The sequence below is a fragment of the Chelon labrosus genome (assembly GCF_963514085.1).
Source record: "Chelon labrosus genome assembly, chromosome: 12".
NCBI classification, from domain to species: domain Eukaryota; kingdom Metazoa; phylum Chordata; class Actinopteri; order Mugiliformes; family Mugilidae; genus Chelon; species Chelon labrosus.
Window position 1 is genome coordinate 29,107,920 of NC_140345.1, and position 19,304 is coordinate 29,127,223.

At 44.5% G+C, this 19,304-nt stretch overlaps 1 protein-coding gene across 1 annotated transcript; it reads right to left on the reverse strand.

Annotated features, from left to right (window-relative positions):
• Positions 1-808: 808 nt before the first annotated feature.
• On the reverse strand, positions 809-17,329 carry thbs3a (thrombospondin 3a). Its single transcript, XM_084556914.1, has 23 exons — positions 17,028-17,329; positions 15,053-15,259; positions 12,916-13,169; positions 12,275-12,377; positions 12,142-12,168; positions 11,974-12,056; positions 11,433-11,484; positions 11,190-11,338; positions 10,963-11,100; positions 10,131-10,205; positions 9,031-9,183; positions 8,610-8,720; positions 8,231-8,338; positions 7,986-8,145; positions 7,483-7,601; positions 7,184-7,236; positions 5,716-5,897; positions 4,720-4,898; positions 3,480-3,528; positions 3,187-3,383; positions 2,911-3,083; positions 1,756-1,895; positions 809-1,659 (listed from the first exon to the last, which is right to left on the reverse strand). Exons 1-23 carry the CDS (start codon positions 17,110-17,112, stop codon positions 1,598-1,600), a joined length of 2,859 nt encoding a protein of 952 aa, XP_084413040.1. The 5' UTR covers positions 17,113-17,329; the 3' UTR covers positions 809-1,597.
• Between the last annotated feature and the right edge of the window lie 1,975 nt (positions 17,330-19,304).

Here is a 19,304-nt window from a genome sequence, read left to right on the forward strand (position 1 = left end):
GTGATTCATTTTATATCTTTAAATAGTAAAAATGAAAGATGTTTAAAAACTGAACCTGTGTTAATATTCATCATGTGACAGACAGAGGTTTAACTTTAGAACAGTCTTAAGTTATTTATGTTAAGATTAGGTTTCTGATTTTAGTCAGGTTTATGTAAAGGTTAAAGTTAATTTTAGGTTTAAATTAAAGGTCATTTAAGTTGAGGTTTAAAGTCAGGTTAATGTAAAGGTTAAGATTAGGTTTAGTTTGAACTTAAATTAAGATTTAAATAAATGTTTAGATTTAAGTCAGGTTTAACTAAGTCTAAGTTAAACTCAGTTTTGAATAGAAGTTAGATTTAAGTTAAGTTTGAGTTGATCTCAGTCTCAGTCTCCGGGACGTGATCGTCGTGTCCTCCGCTGTCTTCCAGGTCGTGTGGTGAGTTTCCTCCCGGGGTCGGGACGGTCCGGGATGCGGTGCACTGTTGTCATGTCCCCCCCCTCCAATATTGCACTCGTCCCGGCCTCCCCGGCCCCGGGGTCACGACCCCCCCCACCCCAACCCCCTCCTCTACAGGGCGGCAGAGAAACGACTTCAGGATGAACGAACTCAGGTGACCCTCAGGCTAGTGTTAGCATGCTAACAGGTGTTAGCTCAGAACAGCTTCACCAGAGTGAAAACAGTGACGGTTGACTTTGTTGTCAACCATTACGGTTAGATATCACTGAGGTATTGCCATGGTAACCGTTAAACTGGCAGAGAAGCTTGTTACAGGAAACGCTGTGGAAAGAAAGCAGAGTCTGAAGTGTGGTCGTAGTAAATAGTTTATCCTGCAGAGGGCAGTAACGACTAAACTGATAAAGAGAAGAAGAAGAAAGAAACAAGAAGGAAGGAAGGAAATGAAGGGGAAGTAAGGACGGAAGATTGAAAGGAAGGACAAAGGAAGGAAGGAAAGAAGCGAGAGAAGATCTTCAGAGTAAAAACAGCGACTGTAGGAAACGTGACGGTCGTTCTTTTATTTTTATTTTAACAACAGATATGTACATTAGAAAATACACAAGACATGCGTTTCAGATTTCATTCAAATAAAAAACCAAACTCTCTCCAGCGTGGTCTGATCTGGGCCGACTGGTCCTTGAACGCCTCACTGAGTATAACTGGTGCTGATCAATGAATCAAGATGTGAGTGAGGAGTTTAGATTCGTCTGGCGAAACACCAGGAACCCGAACACACCACCGTCGAGACAAGACAATCTGCTTTCCTACGGTTATAAAAGTCAGTGAACTCACCACAGACTCTAAAATATCCTGATATTATTACAGACAGTGAACACACCACAAACCCTGTTGTTACTCTTTCCGGTTGGGGGAGACACACAGACTGAGACATTGAACGCCACACAGACAGGGGCAGACGGTGCGTTCAGGTGCTCCTGGAGTGTTCCTCCAGACTGATCAGTGCCGATTCTTCATTCTTGTCTCTCAAACATTCAGTTAAATGCGCAGCTCACGTTCACACGACAGTTAAAGATTCGTTCTGTGTGCTGATGCGTTCAGGGACCTGTGTGTGTTTGTGTATTTGGTGTGTTGTGTTTGTGAACAGTCCGTCTGCAGCTCTCAGATCTGAATGTGCATCAGAACTTGTTTACGATGAGACTGGAAGTCTTCAGGCACCGTGTCTGAAACAAACCAGTAATTCATTCATTCATTCATTAATTAGTCACAGAACCAATAAAAACATGAACTGATAAACCTGCCGGGGTCAGAGGTCGTACCGTTACATCTGTAGCGCAGGTTGGACCAGATGATATTCTCCTGGGAGAAGCAGAAGACTCCGAGCCGACCTCCTCTCATGGTGGTGTCGATGACAACGCCGGAGTCCGCCACCATGTCGGTCCCCTCAAACAGCTTCACCCTGAAAACACAGGGACGCTCCGGGTCAGGAAACAAGCGCTCCCAGAGGGAAACCAAACGGTCAGACACATCGGGCCAGAAAACAAACGCTCCCTGGGACAAAGGAGACTGGAAATCAAGCACTCCCTAAAGTTAACACAACCACTATCATCACAGACAGTGAACTCAGCACGCTCTACTTCCCCGTTATTAAAAGAAGCAACTTAATCAGAAACAACTAAAAACTAGCCATCACGGTCAGTGAACTCACCACAGACGCTCTGTTTTCCTGCTGTTACTGCAGACAGTGAACTCACCACAAACTAAAATGTCTTGATATTATTTTCAAATTTTCTGTTATTAAAGAAAGTGACTTAATCAGAAACGCTCTATTTTCCTGTTTTTATTACAGACAGTGAACTAATCGAGCAGAGAGTAGAGACCTCAGCCTTCAGCTCTCAATAGCTTCCTCCTCCTCCTCCTCCTCCTCCTCCTCCTCCTCCTCCTCTGGTCTTTCTTTATTCCTTTTCTCTTTTCTCCTCCTGACTGACTGAAGAATGTGAGTCCCACACTTTTATTTATCATTTTTAATTCTCCATCTTCAGAAACATAAAGTTTCTGCAGCTTTGTTATTTTCCCGTCAGCGTCAAACTCCAGAAATAAAAGCTGACGTAGAATCACTGGAATGTTTTTATGAGATAAAGTTTTTTTCTCCGTCTCTCCGTCTCATCTGCATATCAACGGTCGTCGAGGCGGATTCTTGCCAGGGCTTTGGTCGCCATGGAGACGGGTACAATAGAGTGTAAGTGGGGGGGCCCCGGGGCCACAAAGAAGTTCCAGAGGGGAAAGAAAGCAGTAAAAATAAAAGGAAGACGAAAAAAACAGAGACGAGCGTAAGAGACAGAGAACTGAGGTGTCCACAGTCTGGACCCGTAAAACTGGGTTTAGTCTAAACCAGGTCTAGTTCTAGTCTAAACCAGGCCCAGGTCTAGTTTTAGGTCTGGTTCAGGGTCTCTCAGTTCCGGTCGTGGTCTTACCTGATGTAGCCCACCTGCGGCCGGTGGCTGAGCTGCCAGCGATACGAGGTCTTGTCCTTCCAGCCAACGTTTCGTGGATCCTTCCAGAGCAGCGTGGCCTCTCCAGGCGTGTCCCCGGTGTGCCACAGGGCGTTCCTCAGAAACTCACCTGGTCCGGTCCGAGACTTCACAGCCTGCAGAGAAAACCAGAGCAGAGAGAGGGAGGGATCTGAAAACTCCCAACAAGACCCGAGTCAAGCAAACTTTACGACGTCCGGGAGGAAGCAGACCAGAGACCTTGAGCTGCAGGGCCGGCTGGGCCATGGCTCTGAAGGGCAGCGACTGCCAGTACGTCTGCTCCGTCTGTTTCCACATCACCACGTAGAAGCTGGACGAGTCCTGGTAGCCGAAGATGAAGCCGGCGTAGTCGTCATCCGTCACCGTGTTGACGTGGAACGTTCCCTCGAAGTCGACGCCGTTGAACGCCGTGTAGCCTGCAGACAGGAGGAGGAGGAGGAGGAGGAGGTCTAGGGTGGGACCAGGACCAGAGGCTGTGATCTAATACTGTTAGAAATAAAAACAGAACCTACCCACGGCTAGACCAGGATCACTGTTCATGGTCTGAACGATCTCCATACCCTGGAGAGAAAAGACAGCTCAGTGATGGCAGCTGATATTCTGTAAGGATCAACCTAAACTAGGTTTACTGTGGTGAGATGAGATGAGATACAACATGAGATGAGATGAGATTAGATGAGATGAGATAAAACATGAGATGAGATGAGATGAGATGAGATGAGATAAAACATGAGATGAGATGAGATGAGATGAGATAAAACATGAGACGAGATGAGATGAGATGAGATACAACATGAGATGAGATGAGATGAGATGAGATACAACATGAGATGAGATGAGATACAACATGAGATGAGATGAGATGAGATGAGATACAACATGAGATGAGATGAGATGAGATGAGATACAACATGAGATGAGACTGGATAGATAAGAGACGAGAAGAGATTAGATAAAATGAGATAAGATGAGACTGGCTAACATAAGAGAAGAAGAAGGGAAGATAGAGATGAGACTGGATGAGATGAGAGAGATAAAACAGAGATATAAATAGAAGATAGAGATGAGACGAAATGAGATGCGAATGGATGAAATGAGAGCGTATAGAGATGAAAAGAGAGACAGACATGAGATAAGATGATGTAAGATAAGAGAGATGAGACTGATGAGATGAGATCAATTAAGATCAGACAGAGATGAGACTGGATGAGAAGATAGAGATGAGATATGAAGAGAAGACAGAGATTAGATTGGATGAGATGATAGAGATGATGCTGGAAGATGAAATAGAGATATGAAAAGAAGATAGATATGAGATAAAATGAGATGAGACTGGATGAAATGAGAGAGTATAGAGATGAGAAGAGAAGACAGACATGAGATAAGAGAGATGAGACTGATGAGTTGAGATGAGATGAGATGAGATTAAATAAGATGAGATCAATTAAGATCAGACAGAGATAAGACTAGAAGATAAAATAGAGATATGAAAAGAAGCTAGAGATGAGATAAAATGAGATGAAATGAGGTGAGACTGGATGAGATGAGAGAGTATAGTGATGAAGAGAGATGACAGACATGAGATGAAATAAATATAAAATAAATAAAATGAGATGAGGTGAGATGAGATGAGACCAGTAGAACCAGCAGAACCAGTAGAACTTCACACATCTGTTCCTTGTAAATGTAAATCTTTGATGATGTCGTTGACGCTGAGCTCTGACTCTACTGAGCATGTGCAGGAACAGTCACCTGGTTGAGCACCACCCAGTTGGGGTCGATCTGGGCGTCGCCCTCCGGGTCCAGGATGACCGTCTGATAGGCTCTGAAGTCGGTCAGGGTGACCTCAGCGCTCTCTGGACAGACGTCCCACAGGTCCATCACAGCATCGTTATCAAAGTCGTTCTCACAGACGTCTCCAACGCCGTTCGCTGAGGACGGACACGGGGACAAACCCTTCATTAGACATTCACTGAAACATCAAGGTACAAAGTCCCTGTGCACAGCCCTTCTTCCTCCAGGTGCTGATGGTGTGCAATATAACTATTACAAAATCAAAAAGTGGTATACATCGCACACTGGAGAGTATTTTTGCTGACTTTATTTGGCGTGAACAACGCGTTTCGCAATTTGCTTCATCAGGTTCACGTTCACAATCAATCTGACATCCGCAGGTGAAATTCACTGAAACATGTTTATCTCATCTCATCTCAGCTCATCCAACCTCATTCAATCTCATTTCATTTTATGAAAGTAATGATAAACTTTATCTCATTTCATCCTTTATCTCATCCAATCTCATCTCCTCATATCTCATCTCAACTTAGAAAGGCGTGAAGCTTTTAGTTTTTTAGAACTTGTTCGTATGTCACTAGTTTTGCAGCCTGACTCTAACTCTCCATCTAGATTTTATTATGGGATGTGTTTCAACCAATAAAGAGAAAAGAAATACCTCTGTGCTAACTAGATAGTCCTCCAACCAATCAGAGCAGTGAACTATGAGACATGTCTCTCCACAGATTCCTTCATCACTGTGAACGTTTCGTCCTTTAAACTTATTTCTTGTCAGTAACAGACACAGAATCTAAGAACATCTCACTTCTCTGACAGACGCTGACTCAACTCAGTGGCTACTGTTACCACATTAGGCCCCGCCCCCAGCCGATCTGACTGGCCTGCTAGAGTATACTTCATGGAACCAATCAGACAGCCGGTCTGCTGCTCAGCGATTCATGTCCCCTTCGTTACCGTCAGAGTCTTTCTGGTTGGGGTTGACGATCAGTCTGCAGTTGTCGTAGTCGTCCAGGACGCCGTCGTTGTCGTCGTCGTGGTCACAGTCGTCACCGAGGCCGTCGTTGTCAGAGTCCAGCTGGGAACTGTTGGGGATGTCTGGACAGTTGTCTCTGCTGTCCTGGTGACCGTCTCCGTCCCTGCAGGGGAGAAAGGACTCATTTTAAATTCTAGTCCCCTTTCCTTTTTGTTTTGTGTCACAGCGAGGACAGTGTGGTCTCCTGGGACAGGACAGTGTGGTCTCCTGGGACAGGACAGTGTCTAAATACTGACGGGGTCAAAAATCTAGCGTCTAATTTGATGTGTTGTAGTGAACAACATGCACCACTAGAGGGCAGCCACGAGACATACACTGATACAGAGAAGGTTCAGACAAAGTCCATTAAAGGTGCAGTAGGCAACTTTTATAAAAATAACTTTCTGTCATATTTGCTGAAACTGACCCTATGTTCAAGTATAATTGCATGAAGCAGGTCATTTAAAAAAAAATCGGCTCCTCTGGCCCCTCCTAGAGCCTGTAGCGCGATTTGCAAGACATCCACCGCTCCACATCCAGATGCACCAATCACGTCCAGGGGTGTATCTAACAGAGTGTCAATCACTGCTCATGGACACGCATTTCATAGCGCCCTCCCCTCCCTCCACCACCTCGCACCACTTGTCCGCGGGCGTGTAGAAGGAGCTGGGACGTAATCCTCGTCTGAGGCCTGTGCCTCAGCTTCACTCTCAAACGTCTAACCACATCAACAGGTAGCGGTCATATATCTACCACATAGCAAACTGATAAATCTAAACTGTGGAATAAAACGCCACAATGAATGCTTCTAACTGTTATTGATAGCAAACATCACCGATGTAGGCTACTTTCAGAAACATCCTAACCTTGGTTTTGTCCTAAAGTTGACTATTGCTAAATATTTTGACCTAAAATTATTTAGCAATAATGAAGGGTATTATAAAAACTATTTTGTTGTTGTTACGTCGGTGTGTTCCATGCTAGTTTGTTTACTCGCTCTCTCTCGGTTCTCTGCTCGTGCACAGTATTCCAGGGCCAATATGCACGCGCTCTATCGTGCACAGCTCTCCCTTGTGGGGGGAGGGGCTTGCGAGACCTTTTTGGGCTTTAGCAGAAAGTGGGGAGGGACTGAGAAGTTGTCGATGTTCAAATTTTTTGGCTAAGTCCCGGATCTTCGCAATCCTGCCTACTGCACCTTTAAATGGACAGGACGGGACAGGACGGGACAGGGCAAGAAAAGACAAGACAAGACGAGACAAGACAAGACAAGACAGGACAGGAGAATATAAAACAAGATAAATCAAGACGGGATGGGACAGGACAGGACAGGACAAGATGAAGACAAGACAGGACAGGATGTGTCAGATGATAAATTCAGCCCAACGCCAGGAAGGAGTCGGTCGGACGTACGTGTCCTGGTTGGTGTCACAGACGTCTCCTACCAGGTCGTTGTCTACGTCCGTCTGAAAAAGACAAGAGACGTTCATGGACGTTATTGATCCAGGAAGTGATTTGTTGATGAAGCAGCTGATTTAGGTCCCACGTTTAAGATCGTTGGACACAAAAAAAAACGAGACAGAAAGAGCCCAACGCTGGGATCAGGAGGTCACGGGGTCAGATTAGTCTCTGGTTTATGGACATGTCCAAAGATGATTGACAGGCTGTAGGATCAGTTTCTAGAAGTGAATGTTTAGTTTAAAGGTTTGTACCTGCATGGGGTTACTGAGCTCAGGACAACTGTCACAGGCGTCTCCCACTCCGTCTCTGTCTCTGTCCGTCTGCATCGGGTTTGGTACCTTGGGACAGTTGTCGAGGACGTTGGGGATACCTGAACACACACATATTATTTCATTCACTGTGGACAGACACTAGTCGTCTCCTTTTTGGACAAACAGATGAATAAAAAGCTAAAAATATGACGAGTCTCATCTTCAGTAGGACTTTACTAGTCCTGAAGTACATGAAGCTTTCGCCTTCTGACTTTTTACTGACACGTATTTAAAGAGTGGACAGTAGAGAGGATGGTGGATTAGCATTTAGCATTTAGCATTTAGCTCAAACTGTCCATAGCTGTAGTTCCTGAATGAATCCTTCCTGTCTCTGTAACGTCTGATCAACCTTCTGAACTACAGAAAACTCTGATGTTCGACTAAATGTAAGAACTGAAAGACAAACATCTGAAGACTAAATGGTCATTAACGTCGTCTCTCACCGTCTCCATCGATGTCCTGGTCGCAGGCGTCCCCCTGTCCGTTGCTGTCCGTGTCTTTCTGGTCCGTGTTGGGGACGTTGGGACAGTTATCACAGGCGTCTCCGAACGAGTCGCTGTCCGAGTTCTGCTGGTCTTTGTTGGGGACCAGTCGGCAGTTGTCCTGAGGGACGGAGGACACGTGGGTCACATGGTCACATGGTCACAGCTCTGACAGCTACAGGGTGAAGACAGAGACGCCGTCTAACCTCTACGTTCTTGATGCCGTCTCCGTCTGCGTCCTCGTCGCACTGATCTCCGATGCCGTCGTTGTCGGCGTCTTCCTGACCAGAGTTTGGAGTGAACACACAGTTGTCCTGGTGGACGAAGACAACGCAAGAGGGGACGTTAATGATCACAAGATCACAAGTGTTTCTGGGTTGATTTGAGGAGATGATGCAGATTTTAGAACCAGATACATGAACATGAGTTATTAGAAACTAAAGCTGAACCAGAAGCTTCATGGAGACTGGTTCCACTAGTGTACCTAATGAAGTGGCCAGTGTGTGTTACTTCAGATCAGATACAGATTGTTAAATAGTGACTGTACTCTGGTCTAACGGCTCTACTCTCTGGGACGTGTCTGACCTGTTTGCAGTGCTTGTTGTTGTCCATGCAGGGCAGAGAGTGGTCGGGGTATCCGTCGATGTCCGTGTCCGTGCCGCACGTGTTCCCGTTACCGGCCCAGCCCACGTTACACTGCAAGATCACAAACAGGGGCGGGGTCACAAAAAGGGGCGGGGTCACAGGACGACATTTTACTCCAACAACCAGAGGACGAGTTAAAAAAAAGTCATCCGTCCTAAAACCTGTCCCATCCAGGTATGAACTCGCCCCAACCCGGTCTAGCTTCCAGGACCAGGATCTGTTTCTTACGGCGCCAACATATTTAGAATCTAAGCTGTTTCTAAAGTGAACCGGTCCAGACCAGATATTTATTTATTTCATTTCCATTAAACTTTATTATCTCGTCACGTCCATCCTCTGTTCTGGCGTCGGACGTCCTCACCCTGCAGGCCACCTCTCCGTTCCTCTCCATGATGCAGTGGGCGTTGGTGTCGCAGGGGTTAAAGGCCAGCGCCGCGCACGACTTCCTAGGGTGGCAACCCGACGTCTGGTTACCAAGGAAACCGGGTTTGCAGCCTCCACACTTGTAGGAACCCTGAGACAGAGACAGAGACGGAGACAGAGACAGAGACAGAGACATATATAATCTGTGGTGTTACAGCTGGACGTCCAGCAGAGGGCGCTGTCTCACAAGACTTTTCTTACTTGTCTTCTTTTAGGTATTAACTTCAACTAAATCCGTCCGGTCTGGGCTTAAACGCAGACACTTTATATTCATTACATTTTTATTTCATTTTACAGTAAAACTAAGATCTTTGTTGTGGAAACTAAAAGCTGGATGGATTTAACACAAACCCACTCGTCTACGTAAACACTGTTGTGTCTTGAACCCTGTGAAGCTTTATTTTTTGATTTAAAGTGCTTATAAAAAACAGTTCATTGTTAATTTCAAACTTTTCTTTTAGTTTTATTTTTTTGCCATTTTAATTTTAATAAAAGCAGTTTCTCTCTTTGTTCCGTCCAAGATGAACTAGAATTTCTTCTCTGAATTGTTAAAGATATATTCTAAAGGTTCTGATTTAATTGTGAAAACTGTGGACGACTAAATACAATAATGAATCTCTTCAACATTAGGTTGAACAGAAGAATCACATAAATATAAAAATATTCCTCTAATATGGAATAAATGAATGCATACTTTAAGATTTTAATATTCTGAATAATCAGTTTAATAAAATTAGAAACATTGTTAAAATACATTTAAAATAACCACATATATATATACATATATATATACACACACATATCTGCTGTATCATGTGTTTTAGTCTCACATAATGTATAAAGTATGAACTAATTAACGGTTGATTCATTGAAGTAAATATTTTTCCTTGCAAAGTCCATGAAGGTGGCCATTTTGGAAACGGCTGCCAAAAGCCAGTGACTGCAGAGCCTTGATAAATCCACCAGGGGGCAGATGTTTCTCTGATATGTACTGATGACGTCTTTGGATCAGACATAACAACAGGGACCTGAACTCACCACCGTGTTGATGCAGACGGAGTTTGACACACAGGTGTCTGGTAGATCTAAGCACTCATCGATGTCCACACAACTCTGAGGAACAAAACACCAGATGTTCAAAGAAATAGAAAAACTAGATTTCAGTAGTGATAATAAAATAATAAAAGTAAAAGCAGTGAATATTTCACAGCGGCACATGATGCTCCGTCTACTTTCTGGTATTTTTAGTTTGGTTGTAGGAACTAAAATAAAAACTACATAAATAAATAAGAGAGGAATAAATACTAAACAAGTCAATTAACCTTTAACCTAAAGAAGAAAGGCATGTGCATTTTTTGATATTTCAAGTTTGCTTTTAGAGCCAGAAAAAAAACCCAGCTTTTTAAACAAACCCAGAAATGTTTGTAGGTGAAGAAGAAGAAGAAGAAGAAGAAGAAGAAGAAGAAGAAGAAGAAGTTTCCATCAGTGATCTCAGATCTTTTCTGTCTAAACGGAGCATGGTCATGACTCTGGAACAATATTCAGATGTAATTTTAGACTTTCTGACTCAAGGTATCTGATCATCTGGATTTATCTCTGAATCTGGAGAAGAACCAGGTTTAGGTTTATTTTTAAAAATGCACCTGTTTAACTGTTCATCATGATATATAACCGTTATATCATGGATTCACCTGAGGACACTCTGGACACACGTTGTATTATAACGTGTGTCCAGAGTTTCCTCAGTTTAATATTTTCCTCGTCTGGACTCAGCAGACGTGTCGACTGTATCCACCCATGACAGGTGGAGAAAACAAGCGCTCCTCTGTCTGCTGCTCTTAGTGACGTATTATTTCAGAGTGTGTCTGACCTGTTTGTGCGTCTTGGCGTAGTCCAGTCCAGTTCCAGCCAGCGGCGCCCCCCACAGGCCTGGAGGACATGGCTGACAGCTGAACCCCCCCACGGTGTTCACACAGGCTTGAGGAGAGAAACATGGCTGCAGCTCACACTGGGGGGGGAGGGGGGTTAACATATGAGGTGTCATTGTGTTGTTGTCGTTGTTGTTGTTGTGTTGTTATGTTGTTCTTTTGTCTGTACCTCATCGATGTCCCTACAGTACGTCCCGTTGCCGCTGGTCCCAGGTGGACATGGTCCACAGGTGAATCCAGGATACTGCAGACTGTCCATGCAGGTGACTCCTTTGTAACAGGGGTTAGGAGAGCAGCGGGAACGAGGCTCATGGAAACCTGAGGACAGAGACGCAGAGGCCGTCCTCAATCAGGTCCTCAGAGTTAAGACAGTGGACTACCGTGAAGAGGACGAAGGGACACGGTGACTCACCACAAACCTGACACTCCAGGATGGTGTTCCTGATCAGTGACATCTCCTTCACCTGAGGACGAATCATCATCATCATCATCATCATCACATGTTCCTCACCTGTTCCCCGATGTCTCTCTCTGTCTCACCTGTTCCCTGATTTCTCACCTGTTCCCTGATGTCCCACCTGTTGTCTGACGTCTCACGTTTTCCCTGTCATCTCTCTCTGTCTCACCTGTTCGCTAACGTCTCACCTGTTCCCTGATCTCTCTCTCTGTCTCACCTGTTCCCCAATGTCTCACCTGTTCCCTGATCTCTCTCTCTGTCTCACCTGTTCGTTGACGTCTCACTTGTTCCCTGACGTCTCACCTGTTCCCGGATGTCTTTCTCTGTCTCACCTGTTCCCTGATGTCTCTCTCTGTCTCACCTGTTCCCTGATGTCTCTCTCTGTCTCACCTGTACCTTGACGTCTCTCTCTGTCTCACCTGTTCCCTGATGTCTCTCTCTGTCTCACCTGTTCCCTGATGTCTCTCTCTGTCTCACCTGTTCCCTGATGTCTCACCTGTTCCCTGATGTCCTGCCGCAGCTCCCCCAGGATCTGGTTGAAGATGATCAGCTGACTGATCAGAGCCTTGGTGTGATCACCTGACAGGAAGTCATCAGACAAACATGACGTACGCTTCAACTGTTTTTATCTGTGACTTTAAAATGTCGACAAAACAAATCTCACCCAGGATGGAGTTGACCTCTGCGCTCACTAGAAAACCAAAGACGTCAGTTCTGATTAATTTAAATCATTCATTTATTGATGAAGTACAGAGACAGTGACCAGGTGGAGCTGAGGTCTGTTAAGGTGAACTCACCTGAGTTGTAGGCGGATGAATCTCCTTGGAACGGACAATCGGTCAGAGCTCCAGCTTTAGCAACGCTGCCCCCTAGAGCCAGTCTGACGGACTCCACTGCCCCCTGAGAGACAGAGTCAACAAAACAAACTTCTCTTTTCAGTTTCCTTAGAAAGTAACGTCTTCAGGTGACTTTAGTCAGAGCAACAGGTTGAAACCTTAACTTCTTAGTCCCTACGGTGCCGGGAGGAGAAGCTCGTCTAAAAAAGACAAAATAAACCAGCTCCAAAACTATCAGGTCCATGTGCATGATCCTTGAAACTTAAGACGTCTTCTAGGCATGCTATATATCAATGCTAAGCTAACTTTATTATCTGTAGTACCGTCATTAGACCACTAGATGGAGGAAAAGGACCATGTATGAAATTGAGGCACAGGACTCAGATTCTGTCAGTCAAGTCACCATGTGGTGGACAGTTTTGTGGACCACAAAATGTAATAAAAACAATAACAACTGCGTTTGTTGTCAAATTAATTACGTTCATGAAATATTGAGACATTAGCAAAAATGCTAGTTAGCTACATAACATACTGGGAGGTCTAAGAAGAGTCATGTTTCCATAAAATAAAACAGTTCAAATACATGTTCTTCTTTCACTAACCTGGAGTCGGGCGTAAGCCTTTTGGCCGTGTCTGATCTCCACCATCTCCGCCTCTCTGGGCAGAGGAACCAATGGCGGCAGGCCCTGGCCAGAGTCGGCCAATCGGCAGTCGACGTAGAGCTCCATGTTCATGTTTTCACGCTGAAGTCCGCCGAGCCTCAGGATGATGGAGTGAGTCCGTCCGTCGGCCAGGTTAGCGTTCTGAAGGTTCACAGTGTGGAGCTTCCCATCAGCCCTGACATAACGAACCAGGGCTGAGGAAGAAGAGGAAGAAGAAGAGGAAGAGGAAGAGGAAGAAGAAGGTGTAATCATGATCTGGGATATTAATATTTTCTAGACTAATAAACAGATGAACCCTTAAATGAATTTTGAGTTTTTCCTCAAACTAATAACGACGCCTCAGAAACAATAACAGCTGTTTGCCAGTAGAGATCCTGGTTAATATCTGTATGACCAGTGTCCTAGTTTTCTAGGACAGATCAGCTGTTTGCAGGAGCTGGTAGTGTCTGTAAAAGTCTGTTAGTTTGTCCCAGAGCTGAAACACTCCTCATCTGTTCATTCCTCATCCGTTAATCAGCTCCACCACAGAACAGACACTCAGAGAGGGAGGTCGAGGCTGAGCGACAGTTTCTGGGCGACTCCAGATGACAACATGGAACAAACAGCGAAGATCAAACAGCCTGAAGACACGAGAAAATAAAACTACTAGCAGCTGAGAACAGGCCCACTTCCATCTGGAATAAAAAGTACAGTGAGCGACTGTTTAAGGAGGAGAAACAAACTCCTTCTCCACCGTCCAGAGGTCAAAGATCACACTGAAACCAAAACACAGACGGCCGGTGGTTTATTAAACGCTGGGACCGATCATAGCGACGGTGTCAGAGTCAGAGCAGCTGCAGGCTGAACTCCCCGTCTGTAATTATCTGGATGAAGAATGTTATAAAACGACAGCGGAGCCAGAACCTGATTCCTGTTCAGAGGCTCAAACACCGAGCTTCATTCACGGAGTTTCCTCTCCAATGTGTCGGGACCAATGTGTTTGTGGTTATGAGACGTTTCCCTCAGTGGAAACATCTCATAACCAGAAGAATCTCTTCTTCAGTGACCTGTTCATCCTCCATAGTCTGGTTCATGTTCATTTACAGAAAGGTTCATGAATGTTTTGGGACAGAACTTCCAAAAAAAAACACCTGAACCAAGACGGTGTGAAGTTCTGCTGACAGACCCTGGGTTCCTTCATCCATGTTCCTTTGTCTTGTAGCTCCTCCCTCCACCCTCTCATGAGACAGGATTCCCTGTTGGCCTCCTCTATCAGGATGATGCTCCCTGCTTCAACAACGGTTAATGTATTTTGCGACAGAATTTCAGAGACAATTCTGTGTGGTTGATGGGAACTGAAAACCTGATCCCAGTTAGAACCGGTTCAAGTTTTTTTAGGACAAATACACTGATCTGTGTGGAATACATCGACGCGTCCCAGTGTTTCCCGAAAAAGCCCAAAAACAAATAACTAAAGTGATAAAATGCTCACATAGACCTTTAAAACTATACCAGGTAGATTTAGCAGCTTTTAGCAGTTGTTAGCATCACAGGATGAAGGTTGTAGGTTCTAAAGCATAGACTGTATATAAATATGGACACCACGTCTCCTCTTCCTCTCATTGGTCAAACTGACTCTATGTTCCCGGGGATACGGGCGGCGCCATCTTGTGAGTTTGGATCCAGAGCCTGATCAGTACGGTCTGAGGGCGGAGCCACGTGGAGCCGTGATATTGATGCCCCGCCCACACTTCCACCAGACTCACTCACGTTTTAGTTTGAACTTTCACACCTGAACATGAATCAACATTATATTAACTACCTAAAATGACAGAAACCATCCTTGTAAAAAATATCTGACGTGTATTTTAGTGTTTTAGTTTGGCCCAAGTCCCGCCCACTAACATGGAGGGGGTGGAGCTTATGATCTATACTGCAGCCATGTGTATAAACACAACGAGAGGAAACTATTTGGGGAGGAGCAAATAAACTCAAAATCAGGAAGTGGAGTTGATAAGACACAGGTGATTGGTCATGTGGGAGGAGCCTCAGAGGAAGTGAAACCAGTCAAGACTCATGGCGTCAGACTTTCACCAACCTTTGTTGATCTTCCCCATGATGGCGACCTCCACATATTTCCTGTTGTCCTGCTTGCTGTAGAGGCCGAGCAGGACGCCGCCGAGCTTCGCCGGCAGCCGAAACGTCGACACCACGTAGACGTCACTGAGCGCGCTCAGACCCGCCGACAGCTTCTCCACGGCCGCGACGGTCTGCTTCGGGTCCTGGAGGCCCAACACGTCAATCACTGAGGGGGAGGACATGGATATAATTACTGAGTCTACTTTTTATTAACAGTTTTCTACTAAGAAATGTTTAGATCTCTTTACTCCAAATATTCAATGACTGTGTTTCCTAACAACTTCAAAGTGATTAGCTTAGCATTAGCACCACTTCCTGAAGAAAAACAATGATTAAAGTTCAACCTCTACTTCGTCTCTTTTCGGTTTCTCCAGCTCTGAGCTCTTGACTGAAGAATAAAATTATTCGTCAGCTGCTAGCCGTCGTTTCCTCGATGAATCTTTGTCCGTTATATTTCAGTAAATATTTCAGGAACGTCACAAATCACACAAATGTTCAGTTCAACAGTAAATCAGCTAATTGTTTGTTTAGAAGAAATAATATTTTTAAGGACATTTCTAAATTTCTGCAGCTTAGACAACTTCAATTAAAAACTTTTTAAAACACTTTCGTACATGAAACTTAGAGGCTTTTATTGTGAAATTACTCGACACTGCATTTGGACACAAACACCACAGAGGAAGAATAACAGCTGATAAATCAGTCACGTCCTGTCCTGCGCTGACACCAGGACGTCTCTGTCCAAAAACAGCACAGATCAGCCGCAACATTATGACCACCCTTAAGAATTTTCTACATTTCTTCATTAAAACGATTTAAAACGTCAGCGGAGGGTTCCCATGCTGTTACAGTTCACTGATATGTAATATTGGTGTAATTTTCTTGAATTAACAGATACACAAGTCTAATATTTCTGTTTCCTGTGTTTGATCACGTTCTCTTTGTCTTATTTCAGGACTTGTGTGAAAATCTGTCATTTTTATGTAGAAATGTCACGGCAACGTCCTGGTATCATGTGACCACCAGGTTAGATCCATCAGACCAGAACCTCCTTCCTCCAGGTCTCTGTGGTCCAGATCTGAGCTTCCACCAGAGGTCAGAGGTCAGAGGTCAGCATGGACACCCTGACTGGTGGACTCCTTTCTATCAGAACCAGAACCACACGGGCCAGAGCCAATGATCCTCGGTCCAGGACCCTGACTCTGGTTCTTCCCTCCTTCCTTTTCTTCCTCTTCTCTAGGACCACTGTCGATCGGTTCTGATCCACCGTAGACCAGGATCATGACGTAGATGTTCTGATTTGACACTTCTTTGTTTTCTGCTTCTAACATCAACTCTGAGATCAAAATGTTGAACTTCCTGTCTGACACTGGTCTGCAGGGGGCGCTGCAGAGAGTAGACCTGGACTTTAACATCAATTAATTATTGTCTGTTTGATTTTAAACTTCTTTTTTTTGGGGGGGGGGGGGGGGGGGGGGTCAGGTTTGTAAAGTCCTCCTCCACATCCGACTCTTACTTTAGTTTCTTCCAACTTCTGGAAATAAAAGCTGCAGTTAAAACATTTTCCGTTTCCTTCACATTTCCAACCTGTCCACCCTGGACCTGGTTCAGACTCATCCACATCATTTAAGTTCAGGAATAAAAATAAAAATAAAAAGAGCTGCAGAGAAGATCAGGGACTGACTCTGATATCAGCTGATCTGAACATGTTCTCTGTAGACAGCTCCTTCATTAGAATGAATGACGTCAGCAGGTGTCATTAATATAATTATTATTATTATAAATGTTTAATGATCAGTTTAGTTTCATTCAGTTAAAGAGATAAAAAGATAAAGAGAGTCAGACCAAGAAACGTTTATTCTAATGATGAACTCATTAATGAACTCATTAATTTAAACTAATTGACTCATTAATAATCTCTTCGGTTCCGTTACCTTGAACGTCCGGTCCGTCCGGGACTCCCGCCGTGAGCTGAGCGCAGATGAGTGACAACAGAACCGGGACCAGAGTCCGAGCCATCCTGGACCGGAGGGAGCACCAGAACCGGCTCCGAAAAACTCCAGAGAGGCGGAGAGAAGAGGAACCAGGGGAACCCAGAGGAACCAGAGACCCGGTCCGGAGGAACCGGAGGAACCACAGGAACCGAAGCGCCTCAACTTAAACCGGAGAACCGGAGGAGAGGTCCCGGGAGGAGCAGCGGGAGAACCGAGCGGAGTTTGAGACCGGAAAGAACCGGGAGAAGCGTCTGGATCCACACCGAGGAACAGCTGCGGAGAGCGGGGAGGAGAGAGAGAGGGAGAGAGAGAGAGAGAGAGAGAGAGAGGACCGGAGGACGGAACTGACGGCCGCGCTCACGAGCACGCGCTCAGCTCGCCTCCGAGCTGCTCGTGCATGAGATGTAATTAGTTAAAGCGCGCGACCGAGGAGAGAGAGACCTCTGAGGTCAACAAACAAATAAAAAAGTAAATAAATTAATAAACTGGAAGTTGGTGATTTAAAAACTTTAAATTAAATAGAAAATACTTTTCTTTAATTAAATGTTTAAAAGAAGAATAAGAAACAAAATGGCCGCTCAGACGCTCAGCAAACGAAAAGTTCCACAAGGAGACACAAAAAGAGGAAAACACTGAGAGAAGAGAAAAGAAAGACAAAACTGATCGAAAAGAGACAACAACAACAAGAAAAACTGTTAAAAAGAGACAAAAATGTAAGAAACTGAAATAAATGTGATAAAAAGAGACTAAAACTGCTCCAATGAGACATTTATCAAACGTAGAGATGCATGAGCTGTTTGTGAACATGTAGTTTAGAGCCTGAGCTGATCCACAGAGACCAGATGTATTTGACTGTTTTTATCAGTCGTCTTCTTTCTTTTTAGTTTCCTCTCACCTGGTCTCACCTGTCCATCCACCTGGTCTTAATATAAACGTGTCTCCACATGCGTCCCCAGCCAGCACTTGAGATCTGATCTCAGTTTGTGTGTCTGTAAATCAGCAGCGCCATCATGTGGTCAGTAGAATATTGTAGCAGCTGCTGTCTCTAATGGATCTCTACCTACCGCTGGATCAGAACCATCAACAGCTGCTGGTTGACTTGGAGACATGATCCAGATGTTGGAACAAGATGGAAAGACTCTCACATGTTAAGATCTTAAGACATAAACTGATCAGGGCCCTTTAATATGAACAGGGGCCTGTTGGCTTGTTTTATTTTACGCTAAAATAACTTTTATTAAATACCCATAAATGCCTTTTCTAAACTGTTACAAGATCTTGTCTATAAACTCTTCTGTCCTCGTTTGGGTCTCTACTAAATGTTTTATTAATAAAGATGTTTAATTACATAGTTTTTCTGCTTTTTATTTGGTTAAAACTAAAACATCTGTTTCCTTTAAGTTTGACTTCAGTAAATCTGTTTTTAAAATTGTCTCTAAAATATTATTTCCTGATTCATTTCTTTAAATTCAGTGTTTTTATGACATTCAGATCATAGTTATTAGTTGTCGTCATCCTTTCATCCATTCATTGATTCATTGTATTGTTTCTATTTGTGGGAATCACTTCGACCTTTAGAACGTTAAAGGAGAAAATAAACGATCAATGGTGACGAATGAACGCTGCAGCAGACGGGACCGTCCTCCCTCTGTCCATCACAGCAGTGTCCAGGTCACAGGTCAGAGGTCAGAGGTCAGAGGTCGGGGGCTTTAAGCTTTTGTTCCGTTCCTCATTCAGTCCTGCAGCGGCCCGGCAGAGGGTCCAGAACCAGACCGTGAGAACCCTCCCTGTGGGACCATCTGATTCTTAGAGGTGAAGACCAACGGGCCGTTTGTCCCTGATCTCAGACTGTCAGGCTCCATCAGTAATGAGCTGAGCCTCTTCACTCAGATTTGTGGTGGAGTCGGTTGTCGGTTGAATCCCTGACCAACCAAAGACTGGTCGGAGTCAGAAGTTGCTCCTAAAGGCAACTTTCACAGCAACTTCAGATTAAACATCGACGTCAATTTATTATTCTCATCTTATCTGAACACTTCCTCCATCTCTCCTCTCGTCATAACCAAACTATGAAAGAACTAGTTAGCTTGTTGTCCATGAACCAGAAGGTTAAAGGTTCAATACCTGACACACAGATACATGCTGAAGTGCCCTTGAGCAAAAAAGACCCAGAGTTACTCCCTCTGCTTGGTCCTGGTCTGAATGAATGTGAAGGAGCAA